This window comes from Panthera leo, chromosome B1 (assembly GCF_018350215.1).
Source record: "Panthera leo isolate Ple1 chromosome B1, P.leo_Ple1_pat1.1, whole genome shotgun sequence".
Taxonomy (NCBI): domain Eukaryota; kingdom Metazoa; phylum Chordata; class Mammalia; order Carnivora; family Felidae; genus Panthera; species Panthera leo.
The window spans coordinates 160,164,534-160,182,416 of NC_056682.1; the positions used below are offsets into that span (position 1 = coordinate 160,164,534).

The following is a 17,883-nucleotide window of genomic DNA, read 5'->3' on the forward strand; positions in this document are numbered from 1 at the left end:
CTGGAGCCTGCTTCAGATTCTGTGTCTCACTCTCTCTCTGACCCTCCCCCACTCGTGTTCGCTCTCGCTCTCTTTCTCCAAAATAAACATTAAAAAAATTTTTTTTTAAATAATAAAAAATAAACAAAATGAAGAGAGAAAACAACAACAACCCTGGAAACTTGTTACATTTAAAATACAACTAAAATATAATACATACACCATGAACTATATAATATGGGACATCTTTGGTTAGCTATAAACATAGGTATCCATCATAACCATGAGGAAAAATGAGAACAATGTGGCTGGACAACATTCTACATACATCGAGGCATTAAAGGCTTACATTTTTATAAGAAAATGTAATATTTTTATTCAGAATTGAATATAAATAAATAATTCTTTTTAATCTTCTAAAATATTTCTCAGTTAACCTGTATTATTTACTGATGGTCAGAAGGGACAGATAAAGATACAATAAGGACAATTAAAGACATAAACTTCAGTTTCATTATGCAAAATCTGACCACATCTGTAAGAATTTTTATAGTTTTTAAACACAGCCTGAAAACAGAAGTTGAATGGTTAAGCCTTTCACAAATTCCTGACTGCCCACCATATATTTTTAACTATATTTCTTGAATGTAGCCATACCACTACCATCATGTTGCTTTTCTTTCACCAATCAATACCTGGCAACTCAGAGCAATTAATATTTTTGGTGTAACTTTTGTCAAGACAAAAAACTAATTTCTAGACATTAAACAACCATGCATTGAGAATACCTACTAATACACTAAGCATACTCACTCTCTGTTTCCTGTTTGACAGCACTTTCTTTTCGAGGCAGTGTAGCTGTGATGGATTAGGTTGCAAGCATCAAAGACAAAGACAAGTTAATAAACTGCAATTTGCACAAACCATGCACAAGAGGAAGTTAAAGCTCTAGTTTAAAAGACACATGCAAAGAACCATGAGCATCAAGTAACAAGAGGTGCAACATATGTTTAGTTGGGTCAGCTACTGGTTGACAAATTCTGAGAGAAAAAAACTTTACTAGTCTAATGTATTGTTCTTATTCAAATATTCAGGTAAAAAAAATCTGCATTTGTCAGCCCCCACTCCCAACACTTTTAAATGATTTTTTTTTTAAGTTTATGCAGCTAGTATATTTAAATTTAAAAGACTACATTTGTAAGTTTTGGTTTTAGGAAAAAAAAACACAGTTCAAGTAAAAGTGGGTTTTTTTTTTTATTTTGTAAAAATCATTTTATTTTATTTCATCATAGTAAGTATACTCTTTAATCCCCATCCCCTATTTCACCCATCCCCCTATCACCTCCCCTCTGGTAACCCATCAGTTTGTTCTCTTTAATCAAGAGTCTCTTTCTTGGTTTGTCTTTTTCCCTTGCTTGTTTGTTTTGTTTCTTAAATTCTACGTATGAGTGAGATCATATGGTTGGGTAAAAGTTTAATACAATGGAAATTTATTAGAATGAAGTTGCAGACTTAGACATTAAGAGCATATCTTGCTCCCTGAAAACTCCTGAGTCTCCATGGTACTAAATAATGTTATACTACATCTGATAAAAAATTACCTGAGTGGGGCTTTAAAATTATTTGAAAATATAAAGCTGAACTACTTAGTAGCTGGCTTTGTGAACACCTAGGATGAAAAGTATTTATCAAAATACTAATTATCAGGAGATGGGAGGATGGAAAGGTAAAGCCAAAGGGACAGGTTTAATATAGGAATTTGAGTTCCTTTAGGGTCATTTGGCATTTCTTTTATTCTAAAACTTCTCTCTATATAATATTTATTATATCAGTTGTAGAGATCTTGTGAAAAATTCTAAACTCAAATTTGAAGTTAATGTGAAAGGTAAAGAAAGAAATTATAGAATGAAAGAGAAAATTAAAAGAATATAACTATAACCTAGAAATATTTCAAAAACAGAGAATAATGTGTCAACTGTCACTATCCCTGCCAAACTTCAAGGCAAAAGCCTGAGTAAAAACAACTACCTTGTCATACCAGGGATATATATATCGTTCCAGCCCTAGCTGCATAAGCTCAAGGGAGTATGAAATAACAAGGCTGGACACTAAAGTGGCAAGCAGGGGTTTTGCTGGAGCTGCTAGCTGGTCAATCAGAACAGTACCTTCTGGTGGCCTTAAGGTGTGACTATACTAAGTTCACCAGTTTCAGAGCAAAGCCTGACACTTCATACACTTTTTTTTTTGGTAGCCAATAAATTATGTAGTTACTAGTAAGGCCACTTAATTATAATTTGGGGTTCACAAAAGCCTACATTATTTATCAGCAAAAAAGCAACAATATTCAAGTAACCTTTTAAATATCTTTAAATAATCCCCACTAGACTGTAAACTTCACGAAGGTAGGGTCTTTGCTTATTGCTGCATTCTCAGTACCTAGCAGTGCTTATTACATAATGGGTAATTAATATTTATTATTTTCTAGCCAGCACTGAATTCAGCCTTGTATTCGAGACTCCTTTAGGAATCAACAAGATTCTTAGCTTAGTGGAGAAACAGAATGAAAAATAATTTTGACATACCACTTCTAAGATTTTGGAAGATTAAATACAAGGGAGGCAGTAATTATACAAATGTATATGTCCAATGGACTAAAATAATATGTATGTGTGTTATCTTAGCTATAGAAAAAAAAACCTGGTAATTTAAAAAATAATTACTAAATTTCCTTTGCCTGCCATTGCATTAAGTACATTTGTAGAATACAAAGGGGAGAAAACCCCACCAAAATATCATTCTTGGGGGAAAATTCCATGCGTCTGAGTTTTATCAAAGTAAACCTATTAATCAAAAAAGGCAATGACCTACATAAAAACCTATCACAAAGAAAAGATATTTACTGGTATTTTAACATTATTCTGAATTATCTGAATTAAAGTGATGTTAAAGTTGAGTTAAGAGTGGTTCAAAGAGTATTCCCCTGAATCTTTATGACTATATTGACTATACTTTCCTCTTGTAAAGTACGTTCAGTCTTTCTATTCTGACCCAGCAGTTTCAGAACAAGTAAAAAACAAAAATATTTAAATTTTATTTATAATTACTTTTGATTCATGTAAAAGTTATCATTCCCAAACTACAGGTTTCTATTTTAATTATAATTACTATGAAAAATTGATTTAAACTGGGGCGCCTGGGTGGCTCAGTCGGTTAAGTGTCCGACTTCGGCTCGGGTCATGGTCTCACGATCCGTGAGTTCGAGCCCTGCGCCGGGCTCTGTGCTGACAGCTCGGAGCCTGGAGCCCATTTCAGATTCTGTGTCTCTCTCTCTCTCTGCCCCTCCCCTGTTCATGCTCTGTCTCTCGCTGTTTCAAAAATAAATAAACGTTAAAAAAAAAATTTAAAAAAAATTGATTTAAACATAATTTGAATCATTGAAAAGGCACTTTAAAAAATTTCATTCTACCTTATTTAGAATTTCTTAAGTCATCTGTATTTAACTTGTCATCTGAATTATTTATTATTTAGTTTATCTTCTCTTGTAGCTAATGACATCAAAATCACTGAAACTAATTTTCTGGTACCATCAACCATCACAAATTACTCTCCTGTTATAATTTGATACATAAGAAGAGATATAATTGTAATGATGTTTTAAAATTATAAAAGTGCCTTCTAAACTTCTAATTTAAAAATATTTTAAACAAGATAATTTAAGAACTTCTTAGGAGTAAAAAAAAATTAATTTTCAAGTTAATGCAATGAAACCATTAAGATACTATTATACTTGATTTAAATTATATTTTTATTATGTCATTTATTTCAGTGTGAATCTTAGGCTTTATAAACTATTATGATACTGGGATTAATGACCTCCTAAAGAGATAATTTTAGAAAGATTTCCCTTTTGCCTCCTGTTTTCATATAACTGTAGAAGAATTCTCTCAAAATAAAATGGTTCACTAACAAGTGGTGACAAATATACTAAATGAAAACATTAAACATGTAACTGAATTAATATGCTGCTTACTAAAAAAAAAAGCATAACATATCCACAGTGAAACATTAACAAGGATATAAACACACTGCTGTTTAAGAACAATTAACCTTTAGGATGAGTTAGCATTTCTGTTTCCAAAAGCCTATTGTCCCAAGATTCTCATCAGTATCTTTACCTAAGTATAACATATTTGTACACAGATTCAAAACATTTCAAAAGTCTGGACTAGTATAATCAATATATTAGTGTTAAAAACAACAACAACGAATTACCAGATAATTACCCACTAAAGACAGTCTTCTCTGTCCTAAAGAAAAGAATGGAAAGATGTGCTATCAATTTCAATCCTGTCTCCTGTTTACCAGAAGTTGCTTAGGGCATAGGCTCCTTTCAACAAGCAAATGCTAAACTCATTATTCTAAAGGGGAACTATGCAGACACACTGAGTACACATTGTAGCCATTTAAGGCCAGGTTTTGACTTGAATAGGCACAGAACTCCATCCAAAAGGAACTCCAGAGATGGGTACATGCAAGAGCAGAATGTGGCCTCAGCAAATCACCTTCCTCGCAACTTGATACTTTCACTGGTTATCCTTTCAAACATGTTTCTGTCCACTTAACATATTTAGAAGCAACAAAAAACAACATGCTTGAGAAATATCTCTTTGGGAAAATAAGGTATAACCATAGGAGAAATTTGAGTAAGGTTTTATAGCCCCTTGATGGGGGGAGAAAACAAACTTTCTTTTTGATTCAAAATAGCCAGTGAGAAGTAAGAAGCCAGGAATCACTTTCATTTCCCTGTAAAGAGCAATGACTTAGAGATCAATGATTTGCCCCAACTGTTACAAAAGGTCTTTTAGGAAGTAAGAAACTGAACTCTCAAGGTGTGTCTCTTAGCCTCCTACTTTCTCTACCAGATCACACTTCATTTTCTGGTCAACTGCTATCTATGAATAGAAGCTTTCATTTATGGCATGAATACACAAATGCTGTCAGTCATATACTACAGAATTTTAGTAAAAACCATATTTACAGATATAAATATTTGTTCTGTGAAATATCTATAAATCAAACCAACACATTAGACTTACTTTTTCGTCAATTCTACCATATCTTCTTTCACTATGCTCAAGAAGTCTTATAATTATTTGTCATAAATAAAACACTTTAGCTTACCAAACTTCTTGCTTTCTTTAGTTGTGCCAGTCATCTTGATCTTTGCAACTTCAAAGAAATCTTTAATTTCTCTCTCATACAGTCGTGATAAATAATCCATGTAATTCTTAAAATAAAAGTAACAGGTACTTCTTATTAAAAAAATATATGTATATACACATACATAATTAATTTAATTATAAATTAAAATATAAATAATTTTTAATTATAATAATTATAATTATTATAATAAATTATAAATTATAAAAATTATAATAAGTATAAATTAAATATAACTAATTTAATTCTAATTAGCACATGTTATAGTTTTCACAAAAAATTTATTTTTTAAAAACAAATTTGATTTATTCTAGCTCAAATGGAAACATCTATAATTTAGCATTCAAACTCATTTCTTCATCATATCTGCTTATTAGGATATAAGAATATTTTAGGCTTTCAGGAAGGATTCTTCAACAGTGGGAGACCATATATTTTCCAAGTCCTAAATTAAATGCATATACAGTGGACTAAATTTAAATAAATCCATGGCAGAAAATCTATACTTGGCTATTCTTTTAAATTTATCAGGGAATCTAAGCTTCAGCTTCCTTTATTATTTCAAATTAATACATTCAGTTTTAGAGTAGGTTTACATTGCTTATAAAATATTATAAGCTTATATTATCCTTATAAAATAGTATTTGGATGAAACATAGTATATAGATCCTGCTTTTTTCAATTTGTAGGCCATATATATTTCTCACAAAGTCTCTGCACTAAAACTTAGTCAAATGGGCAAGTCTTTCCCATGATCTTTGCATAAATTTAAAAACAAATGTAAACTGGGGCACCTGGGTGGCTCTGTCGGTTAAGTGTCCAACTCTTGATTTCAGGTCATGATCCCAGCGTCACAGGATCAAGCCCCACATCAGCTCTGTGTTGCTGAGCATGGAGCCTGCCTGAGATTCTCTCTCTCCCTCTCCTCTGCCCATGCTCTCTCTCTCTCTCTCTCTCTCTCAAATAAATAAAGCTTTAAAAAATAAAAAAAAAATTAAAAATGTAAATTAAAATATACCTAAAATTAATTCCTATTTCATTGGGCTGTCACACTTTTTCAATGTCTCATTTTTTTCAATTTTAAATTCTCATAAAAATCTTGATCACTGCAAATCAGTAAATAGTTGACAAATGGGAAATTAGCTTCACACAATTTGTAAAATCTTCATCAGTGGCTTCTACTTAAATAACTCAACATAACAGACTGCATTCCAATATCCAAATTGCTTAAAGTACACATTACTACCCAAGCAATTTAAACAATTTCAAAACAGCTCCTCTGGTATCTAGAAAATAGTGACAAGAACAGACTATTGAAAATCATCCCCTTTCCTAATGCAACTCTAATGACTCGATACCTTTTTTCCAAGTATGTAACAGAACTCATTGGTGGGAAAGGCCACAGACAGGTGTGACCATCAGTTCATTCATTTACCAAATTCTGAAGGAAGTCTCTCGTGAGGTGCCTCTTAGCACCTTGTATATAGCACCTTAAAGTTAACTGTCATGAGTTTAAATACTGTTGTCTCAGGCAGTCTCTTCAACTTTATGTTGTGCTGACTGTAGTCTTACAGAGGTCTCTATATTTTACCTTCTCTTTACACCAAAAGGTAAATTCCACAAATGTAGAACGGAGGTTGAGAGAAGATGTCTGAGGATCTTCAAGACTGACTGTGAACCCCAGGAGATTATTAGGAGAGCAGAGCTCATTTCCTACCCAAGCATGGATAGACCATCTCTAATATTAATCGCCCCACATGAATAACTCAGAGCACAGATAGGGGCCAGAGTCCTGGGGAGGAAGGAATCCGAGCAGCTGAGATAGTTTCCATAAGCTCTAATTATGTATACCAAAAATCAGGGCTATCCTTAGACTCAGTCATAAGTAGAGCTGGGGCAGTGCCTTGTGATTCTTATCCCTTAAAGAATGTGAAACAGGCTTTTTTTGTTCCTGCCAAAAAGTGTGAGCTGCGGACACCCAACCAAGTGCAAACAGTATCTGGATTTAATTATTATTTCTTATTAAAGAAGCACTGGTTTGTCTGTTTCCTTCTTTCTCTCCCTCCTTCTTTCATTCCTCTCTTCCTTCTTCCTTTTTAATAAAATCCTGGTTGCGATAACCCTTCAGCAACCGAATTAGATTATGAGGTAAAATACAGTCTGTCAAAAGTTCAAACCACAGGATCAAATAACATTCCTGGGAAATAAGTCAATTTCATTTAAAAAAGCTCATTAATATTGTCAATCAAAAATATACTGTGAGGAGAGAATGATTCCATAAATCATTGCCAGGTTGGCTATTGTCTTGTTTCTTCATTTAAATTACATTCATGAATACTACATTATATATAAAGATAGGGCAATAATACTCACTGAGAACACAATTAGGCAAAAAGCTTATTGATTACTTTACTTATTTGAATATTGACTAGGGGACAAAGCACTTGTTGGCACAAAACTCTTAAGGAGATATAATAATGTTTAATTATTCAAAATATTAATCCTCCTAAAACTTCAAAAGGCAAAGAATTCCAGTACTGTAAATACTTTTCTTTAAGATATCTCCAAATCAGAATTCTGTTGAATGAAAACAAAACAAAACAAAATATAACACAACAGTAGAGTTGCAGAACACTTAAAAGACTAATTCTGAGGAACAAAAATAATCTTACCTAAAATAGCTAGCCAGATAAGATGTACATACATACCTTAGAATATTCATAGTCTCTTTGAAAAGCATTTTTAAAACTATAGTTTAAAAGTATTATTTTTTTTTTTACCAAGGTTTATGTCCCCTTTCTTATGATCTCAGTTTAGAAGGGGAGTCAGATCTTACTTTAAATGAGCAAAGGCACTTTGAAGAGAAAATACATAAAGATTGATTTACAAGAATGTCCTATTGCCAAATGTGTTCATACTGATATACTGGTAGGACTGTACCAACTGCTTTTTTCTTATCATCATAGTTCTAATCAATTTCTACCTACTCCACTGCCTTCTCACAAAGCATGAACCTGAGACTAGAGGAAGTTGTAATAATTATTTCAGTAAGTAGGAAGATAAAATGGGTTTGTGTATAAATATTAATTTCCTAAGAAAGAATAATCTTCATTATAAAACACTCTAAAAGAGAGCACCACTTTTTGAATAAAACTAGGAAAAATTTCTGCAAGCAAAACTAGCAAAAATAAGATGATTTTGCTAGCTAACTTCTGTTAGGAAATGTTTGGTCGTAAGCACATGGGTTGAGGGGAAGAGACTTTATATGAACAATCTCAATATTTTTGTTTTCACTTCAAGAAACAACACATTACTCTTTCCAACTCAAGAACATCTTTTAAGATCATGTTGTCCACATAATTAAATTATTACTAACTATTAAAATAGCTTCTACCTTACTTAAATTTATTGTTTTGAACTCCAAATTCATAAAAACATATAAAATATTTTACTTGTTTTTCAAGGTATTTTTAGAATTTTAGGTAAACTGCTATTATATCTGACATATAAATATGGCTATTTATATATTTGAATTAGGTAGCAATTTTTTAGCTCCCTAAGTCACATGGTTAATTTCAATACTAAAGGTCACAGCAGAAATGCCAGAAAAGTATTGCATCCATGGCTTCCTGCCACAATGGCCATTTATTAAAGTTAAATTAGATCATGTATTTCTACTGCTCAAAGCCCACCCAAAGTCCCTCCCCCATCTCCTGCATAGTAAAAGCCAAATCCTTACCAATGTACACAGTCCCTTCCTGTCTGTCCCACCCTGCTTTACCTCTCTCCATTCTTCTTCTAAGGTCCTGTCTCTGGCCCTTTGTACTCCAACTATACTGGCCTCCTCATTGCTCCTCCAGTATATCAGGCATGCTCTTACCATAGGATACCTGTACTGTGCCTGGAAAGCCTTCCTCAAGAAACTCCCACTATTCACCCCTGCTTATTTTTTTTTTTAAGAGTTTTAAAATAATCTCTACACCCAACACGGGGCTTGAACAACCCTGAGATCAATAGTCTTATGCTGCACTGACTGAGACAGCCAGGTGCCAGGCGCCCCTCACCCTTGCTTTTTTTTTTTTTTTTAATTTAAAAAAAAAATTTTTTTTTAAAGTAGGCTCCATGCCTAGCATCAAGCCCAATGTGGGGTTGAACTCATGAACCTGACATCAAGACCTGAGCTGACATCAAGAGTCAGACGCCTAATTGACTGAGCCACCCAGGTGCCACTCACCCTTGCTTATTTTTAAAATCTATGCTCAAATATCACCTTCTCGATGCCTTATTTAAAACTACACCTGCCCCAGTCCCGGCATTCCCTGCTTTATTTTCTCCAGAACACTCAACGGTACCTTCTAATATACAACTAGCTTTTTTGCCAGTCTTTCTCTACCAGAACATGCGCTATGAGAAGGCAAACATTTGCCTGGTTCCTTCAGTGCTGTATCTCTAGCACTTACTTAACAAAAAAGCAGGTGCTCAATTCATATGTGAATGAAGTGACTCATCTTCTCCAATTGCTGAGGTTAATAGTATTGTTCTTTCAGTTTCCAAACCTAGAAAAGTTTGGCATCATCCTGTTTCTTCCAACCTTGGAGTCTTTCTTTTGGTTTATATTCTCTATTCCTACCACTATCTTCCTGATTTGGATTTCATCTGAATTATTACATTAGGTTCTTAATTAATTTGCCTCACCTAGTCTTTCCCCATGTATGAGGAATGCTGTTAGGTCTTATGTCTCATGGCTTATCTTTTTCAACATAATTTCTCTCTGCCCCAGAATATGAAATTTCTACTTCAGATGGGCTTGCATCCTCATTGCCCTAAAAAAGTCCTATTTTCCCACCTTTGTCTGCATGCTCCCCGTCCCTGGAATGCCCTTCCTCTTTTTTTTTGGTTTATCTAATTCCACTCACTATTTAAAAACTCAATTCAAATCCAGTATCTGCCGTGAAGTTTTCCTCCACGGCTTTAGGACACGGATTTCTCTTCTCTAAACTCATTTTCAGTTTGGCACTTAATTTTTGGCTGATTGTTTTAAGTATAATTGCTCTTCCCAGTCAGATACAAGGTTCTTCAGAAGTAGGGCTTGCTGGTTAGGCCCTGTGTGCCTGGAATAGTGATACGCTTGCTTCATAAAGAGGCAACCTGCACTTGCTTAATCAAACACATTATCAACTCCTAGAGGGCAATGCCACACTTAGACATCTTCATATTCTCTATATTGCATATAAAGACACTCAGGAAATAATTACTGTATTTAACTAAACTGAAATTTAAGGCCACAGTACCACATACTACTATATTAAACTGGAGTTAGAAATTTAGCTCTTCTTTACCCAAGAAATGAAATAAATGTTCTGCCTTGTCAAATGAGCACTCAGAAATTCAATTATTTTCTGTTTCACGACTAATACTTCAAATGTCACGTGGGGAGCTGAATACATGACCTCTTGATTCTAGAAGATTATGCTCCCTAATCGGTGAGTAATTGATATCAAATTCATACCTTTGTTAGTCCCTCATATTTTCCATAATCTGTACTCTTCAGCCACTCCATCAACTTGGCGTATCGAAGCAAGTCTCTATGAAATGGATGATGATTGGGTAAAGCCAGTTCAACAGAGTGCTGAGCAAGAGTTGAACTCTGATCGTGACCCTAGAGTGAGTAAATAAGTAAATAAATATATTGGCAGTACAAAGAAACATATTGTAATTGAAAATTCTAAAAAATGACCAAATGTAGCCAAAGAAAAGCAAAGGAAGATAGAAAGCAAGATAAAAACCAAGTACTTACTTGTCTTTTATTATCATCCTGTGTAAGCTTACTGAACACTATCACCATAAATAGTCATAAACATGCAAGAATGGCACTCTGATAAACTACTCATGTCATCTTCTAAAGAATTGACAATAAATGTCTTAATCAAGCTCTTCTCTCCCATACCATCTCATTTTACAATTTACCAAGCAAATAAACTTCACAATACAACTGTATTGAGAAACACAATAAATAGGGAAGTCATTCAAAACAAATTGTCGACATCTATGGTATTTCTATTAGAAATATACAATATTAAAAACAGTAGTTAAAACATAGAGGATACAGAATTTTAGAACTAGGAAGCACCACAGATGATGATATCCTAGGCTTTCCTGGATAATCCTTAATAATAGTATAATTTTAATCTTTCTAGTAATTAAATAAATACACCATGATTTTATTTTAAGACCTTGACAACCCTTTTATATAAATAAATTAGTAAGCTATCAAACAGTCTTAGATGATGCATCCTGACTTTGTTTTGAAAAATACAGACCTGGAAGATAATCAGATCCAACAGCCTTATTTTCTAGAAGAGGAAATTGAAACTTAAAGAGTTACGTGATTTGCTCAGGTTGCAAGGAAGGAAAGCAAGAATTGGAACCTTAGTCATGTGAGTCTCACTTTCATTTTCTTTTAAAAACATATCTAAAAAATCATTTTAAGCAGACTCAAAAATTGCAAATGCCGATTATTTACTGGTATCTAAAATATAAAACAAAACAATAAAAATCTCTCCAGCCCTCTTTTGAAACAATCTAGCTCTCTTTCTCGATTATTGGATCAATATTTGTCATGGAATTCAAAGCCAGGGTCTAAGAGATGGGGAGCTGAAAGATTAAAGGAGTTGATTCCCCTTGAAAATATTAGTTCCCAAGAAAAAGGAAAGGGGAAAAAAAGACAGATTTATTTGACATCATTCTGACTTGATCTAATTTGCCTTGTTAGAAGTTATTTGTTATCATTCTGTTAAAATGACACAGTGACTGAGTTCTAGATTGGTTAACTCATTTCCTAGTAAAGTTACCTAAACCTAATTATGTGTGTTTTATACTAGCTGACATAAACTGGCTGAATTTAAATTCTTTTAAAAGAGATTTCTTCTATCTAATTTATTTCCTTTACTATATACATAAAATAAGAACTTAGTGGTTATGGACTTTTTAAAACAACTTCTTTTAAATACACAGTATCCAGAAAGAATTCCCGGATGAGGGAAACAAAGAATTCTCTCGTAATTGAGAAGTACCTTTAGAATAAGAAAGATAGGAGTATAAGACACATCAATAAAATATCATTATCTGAGTTCCTTCTTCATTAAAGCTTTCAAATCAGTCTGTTGGAGAATTTTCTTCTTGTGAGATTATATCCCCAACTTACAATGGAAATAAATATAAGGACCCATTATATAGAAATTACATATAAAACTACATAGATCAATATATTTCTTTAAAAATTTTTTTTAATGTTTATTTTTGAGAGAGAGAGAGGCAGAATGTGAGCGGGGGAAGGACAGAGACTGAGGGAGACACAGAATCCAAAGCAGGCTCCAGGCTCCGAGCTGTGAGCACAGTGCCTGATGCAGGGCTGGAACTCACCAACTGTGAGATCATGACCTGAGCGGAAGTTGGCTGCTTAACCAACTGAGCCACCCAGGTGCCCCTATGTATTTCTAAGATTAATCTTATTGATATCTACCTTAGGAAATTGGACCAGAGATAGCAGAAAAGTTATCAGAAAACTAGATGACCAATTCAAAATAAGAACCAGAAAGGGTGAGACAATACAAGTTCACAGCTATCACAGACATTATATACAAGGTATACTGTGTATATAGGTCCACGATCCCTTTCTGTAATTCTAAAATACAAAAAGCTTGGAAAACTCAGTGTAAATTTGGTGTCAAATCTATTTTGATGGCAAAACCTGACCTGAAATGACATGAGGCAGTTTATACTGTTTAGAATAACTATTCATATTTTTTGGTGTTGGACTATTGTGTCCCTAATCACAGAGCCCAGCTCCAGACCCTCCTGGAGTGGTTATGTAATATACAGTATATATACTATATTACTTTCCTAAAATCTGAAAAATTCTAAAAAGACAGTTGACCCCAATAGTTTTGGATAAGGGATCATGGACCTGTGTGAACCTTCTTTTTTGAATGGCTGACTGAATATAAAACAATCACATTTTCCAAAAGAATCATTGTGGACTAAGAGCTACAGTGTTGAAAAATGGAACTATTCTATATATTTGGAATGCCTGGTCATCTACATGTTTTCTGTGAAGTAAAGACTTAATAATAAATATGAACAAAATTAATAATATTAAATAAAATATACAGTTATTATCACTGGACTATACTTCATCTCTCATCACAGTTGCCATAGGTTTATTTTTAAAATTCTTTATTAATAACAATATTAGACATCTCTTATCATCCAAAACAATCTTTTTCATTAATTTTTCTCAGTGATTCAAGACTCAAAATTATTGTTTTTGTTTAAAAAAAATTTTTTTTAGTTTATTTTATTTTGAGGCAGTATGAGTCTGGGAGGGACAAAGACAAAGGGAGAGAAAGAGAATCCCAAGCATCCCAAGCAGGCTCCCTGCTGTCAGCGCAGCACCCAAGATAGGGCTTGAATTCACGAAACCATAAGATCATGACCTGAGCTGAAACCAAGAGTCAGAGACTTAACTGACTGAGCCACCAAGATGCCCCAAAACCATTGTTTACGTTCTCCTAAAACTGTTCACTTAGGCTATTACATGTTACATTATATTATCTAATCTAGAGTCAGGAAAAGTTCTTCAATTAAAAACCTTCTCCTCCCTGGGGCGCCTGGGTGGCTCAGTCAGTTAAGCATCCGTCTTTGGCCCAGGTCATGATCTTGTGGTTCATGGGTTTGAGCCCCATGTCAGGCTCAGTGATGACAGCTCAAAGCCTGGAGCCTGCTTCAGATTCTGTGTCTCCCTCTGTCTCTGCCCATCCCCACTCACCCTCAGTCTCTTTCTCAAAACTAAACATTAAAAAATATTTTTAAAAACCTTCCCCTCCCCTAAAAATGGAGAATTATTAATGTTTGTAGAGGATTTTACAGTTTACAAAGCTCTTTCACATATTACTATTCACAGCTTTCTTTTGCAAACAGCATTTTAAGATCACCATCACCTGAAAATTTCCCTTCTACTATGAAGACAACATCATTACCTTCAAAACTATTACTATTAAGATAGATTAAATGTGATTAGTGAGTGCTAATGGAAGATTTAACTTTAGAGAAAATGGTTCTAAAATAACTACAGAAAATAGGTAAATTAAAATTTTAAACTGTTCAATTCAATCAGTAATACAGGTAACTGTCACTTCTAGAACTCTCATGTGTGCACCACTTTATTCTTAAAACAAAAACAAAAACAAAAAAGAATGGGAGGTAGGAAGGCTCTGCTTTGCCCTATGCTTTTAGTGGTGCAGCATTTTGGATATTCCCATACAAATAAACCAGTGATTTATTTCTTAAAATATATAAATAAAAATACAATTTCAAACAAACAAAAAATATTCTTTATACAGTAAAAAATGAAGACAGTGTTAAAAATTGCTTATTTTAAGTAATAATAAGTTAGTAACAATAACAATTTATTGAATGCCTGTCACCACGCTAGTTTCTATCCCTCTCTCTCTCCCTGTCTCTCTCTCTACATATATATACACAAATTCTGATGTTCATAATAACCTTGCAAAGTACTTTTCTCCTCATTTAAAAATACCAAAACTCTATTATAAACAAAATTTTAAAATAATATGGTAGGCTTTATCCAAATTAATCTAAGACAAACATATTTTCTAAAAACCTAGCACATCATAAATTTTCATTAGTGTATATGTTACTGGAATTTGTGGCACAAAGAGGTTAATTAACTTGCCCAAGGTCAGCCCACTAGGAGGTAGCAAAGTCAGGGTTTTGAATATAGAAAGTTTGGCTCCACCGTCCTCCTCTTAACCACTTACTATACTGACTTTCAAACAGAAATGATACACTCAAGTTAAGTGTTGAATAAATTTTCAAGATTTGGGAACTCTTTCTTTCTGTGTTATGGCATGTTTATTTTTGTTTTCTCAAAGAAAAAAAAATCTGAACAAAGTTCCAACAAATACCACAAAAACTGATCTTAAATAATCATAATTCTTTCTAAGCTTTTAACTATAGATCATTAACCCATGTTTAGAAAATTGAGAAGAAACATGTTTAAGGGAACAATTTTTATAAAATGAATTGAATATTGGTGATATATTTTACAGGCTTTATTTTAGCATTATGATGTTTCTAGAAATACATGTTGGAAGAAAAATTCCCAAACTTAAGCATATAGCAAACCCCTCACAACTTCAGTTTTTCTGGTTGTACTTATAAAATTTTTTTTTAAGTTTATTTATTTACTTTTAGAGAGGTGAGAGAGAGAGAGAGAGCACAAGCGGGAGAGAGGCAGAGAGAAAGAAAGAACCCCAACCAGGCTCCACACCGTCAGTGCAGAGCCCAATGCAGGGCTCAAACTCACGAACCATGAGATCATGATCTGAGCAGAGATCTGAGCCTAACCGACTGTGCCACCAGGAGCCTCTTTCCTGATTGTACTTTTAGTTCAGTGCATAATCATTTCTCACCCTATTGCAAAAGACAATGTACACAATTATGACGTCTCTGTGGACCCAAAGGGGACAAAGAAGAGCAGAGAGCACTTATCCTTTCAAGCCAAATATTTCAAAAAACAACCAAAAGAATTTTTTAAAGGACATACATTTGATGCAACTATTTCCTCAATTTCACTAGCCTTAATTTGATTGCCTGTTTTTCAATATCAAAATCCTAATTAGTGTAACTGACCTAATTCGCTAGTTGAATATCTTAATACACAAATCCCTAGTAAATGTAAAAATTATGGGTAAGAGTCTATAATTTCAATGGAAGCTGAGTGTGTAAGATCTAGAAGAGCCAAAAGAATCTAGTTAGTTGTTAAAAATATGACTATATATGTATATATAGTAAGAAGAGAATAACATTTCAAGTTTCATTAAAATACAGCCATGTGGATAGTACTAATACGAAAGTTGCATCACAGATAGAATCCTCTGGATCAATGATTCCCAGATGCGCAGATGCTTTTCACTGGCCTACAACACTAAGAAACAAAAGGATAGAAGAGAGTTTCTCATAAAGGGAAATGTATTCATTTTAGAAGTCTGAAATCATAGTCTTTTTTTTAGTGCCAAGATAAAAAGATAGTGAAAGTGGGTGTCAGGATTTCTTTTTAAAAGTATTTACTTGGTAAAATTAAAAATCGGTGACTTGATAAATCTCCAAGTTTTATTTTTTTAAATTTTACTGATGCATGAATTTTAAAAAGACTGGAAATCAATGATCTTATATTACTGTCATGTGATCAACAGATTATTGTATTCTTCTGTACAGAAGTTACACATGTTGAATATATACACATTTGCCAAAAACTTCACTGCACAGACTCTGTTCAAGTGTTGTCTTATCCATGATGTCATATCTGACTAAATTCTCAGTAACCTCACTTTTGATTAAAACTTTAGCACACATATATATATATATATATATATATGTATATATATATATATATGTATATATATATATGCACACACATATATACGTATATATACATATGTATATATACACACAGACACACACACATACACAAACTATGTATATGTAGTCATACAATTAGCAATTTAATATACGCATTGCTATAGAGCTTTAAGTACATTAGTCTTAATGACTCCTTATAAACATCTCGAGTTTAGGAGCCATTTCTTATTCTTACATGTGGACTTCAGCAAGTATTTAATAGGCACATAGTGAAAACCTGGTGATTGACAAAGAAATGTACTATAATATGGTAATCAAATTTTCCCAGTTAGTTTGTTCTACAACTAGGAATAGAGATACCCACTTCCCAACTCTTTTGCTAGGTGACCTGATGCACTGAATTCAACACACAGAAAGTCTCTTTTCTATACTTGGGACATCCTCCTCCTCCACTTTCTTCAGCATATCCCAGGTGGTTGCAACATTCTGTTTTTTTCAACATGCATCACTCACATATAACAATACACATTAGATTTTCAGAACTGGAAGCATTCATATTAAACAAAGCCATTAGTTTATAAGGCAAGGAGGCAAAATCATAAATAACTGCATGTTACAACAAACAATTAAGGGTGTAGAAAGGACTACTGTTTACCTACTGGTATTTCCAATACCATCTACAAATGTGGATAACATCACTATCAACAATGTCATTTTTAAAAACTATGGAATTGTGCAGAAATAGGTATTACTGAAATACTAATGTAAGAAAAATGTGATTAGTATTTACTATGTGACTTCTGGATTTACTTTTTTCTTGATACTTTTCAGGTCAAATGAAATGTTAAGAGAGTCTTCCCCAATATTTCCCTCACATGCTTAGCTAGGAGGTCTTCCTTTATGTTTGCATATGTTACTGCTATGAGGACATTTACCCTACCTGAGTATATGTGTATCTCCCTTCCCTAGACTGTGAGCTACTCTGGGACAGGATTAGCCTCTTGTCTATCCCAAGTAGATGCCTGGTATGCATCCCAATCACCTGGTAAATGATTTCTAAATAAATGAAGGAGTGAATGAGTGAAAGAATGACAGGAAGAAAGGCAAGCAGAATGAGATTAAATGCCTTTTTGGCCAAAATAAACTTTTGACTGTGGGACATGAAAAACCTGCTATAAATATGGTTAACAGGCAGCTTAAGTCAGTAAAGTTATAATCTATAAAGATTCTGCTGCTGTTAAG

The 17,883-nt window shown here is 33.5% G+C and overlaps 1 protein-coding gene across 5 annotated transcripts in view; it reads right to left on the reverse strand.

The window, feature by feature from the left end:
• Positions 1–17,883, reverse strand: part of EXOC1 (exocyst complex component 1) — a 61,927-nt gene that overhangs the window by 20,026 nt on the left and 24,018 nt on the right. For 3 of the 5 annotated variants that reach the window (XM_042936338.1, XM_042936339.1, XM_042936340.1), the window contains 3 exons: positions 10,709–10,858; positions 5,161–5,266; positions 793–837 (listed from right to left, as the gene is read on the reverse strand). In XM_042936338.1, coding sequence (XP_042792272.1) covers positions 793–837; positions 5,161–5,266; positions 10,709–10,858 — 301 coding nt within the window. The remainder of the gene's footprint in view (positions 1–792; positions 838–5,160; positions 5,267–10,708; positions 10,859–17,883) is intronic. The other 2 variants (XM_042936341.1, XM_042936342.1) reach the window with 1 other exon arrangement.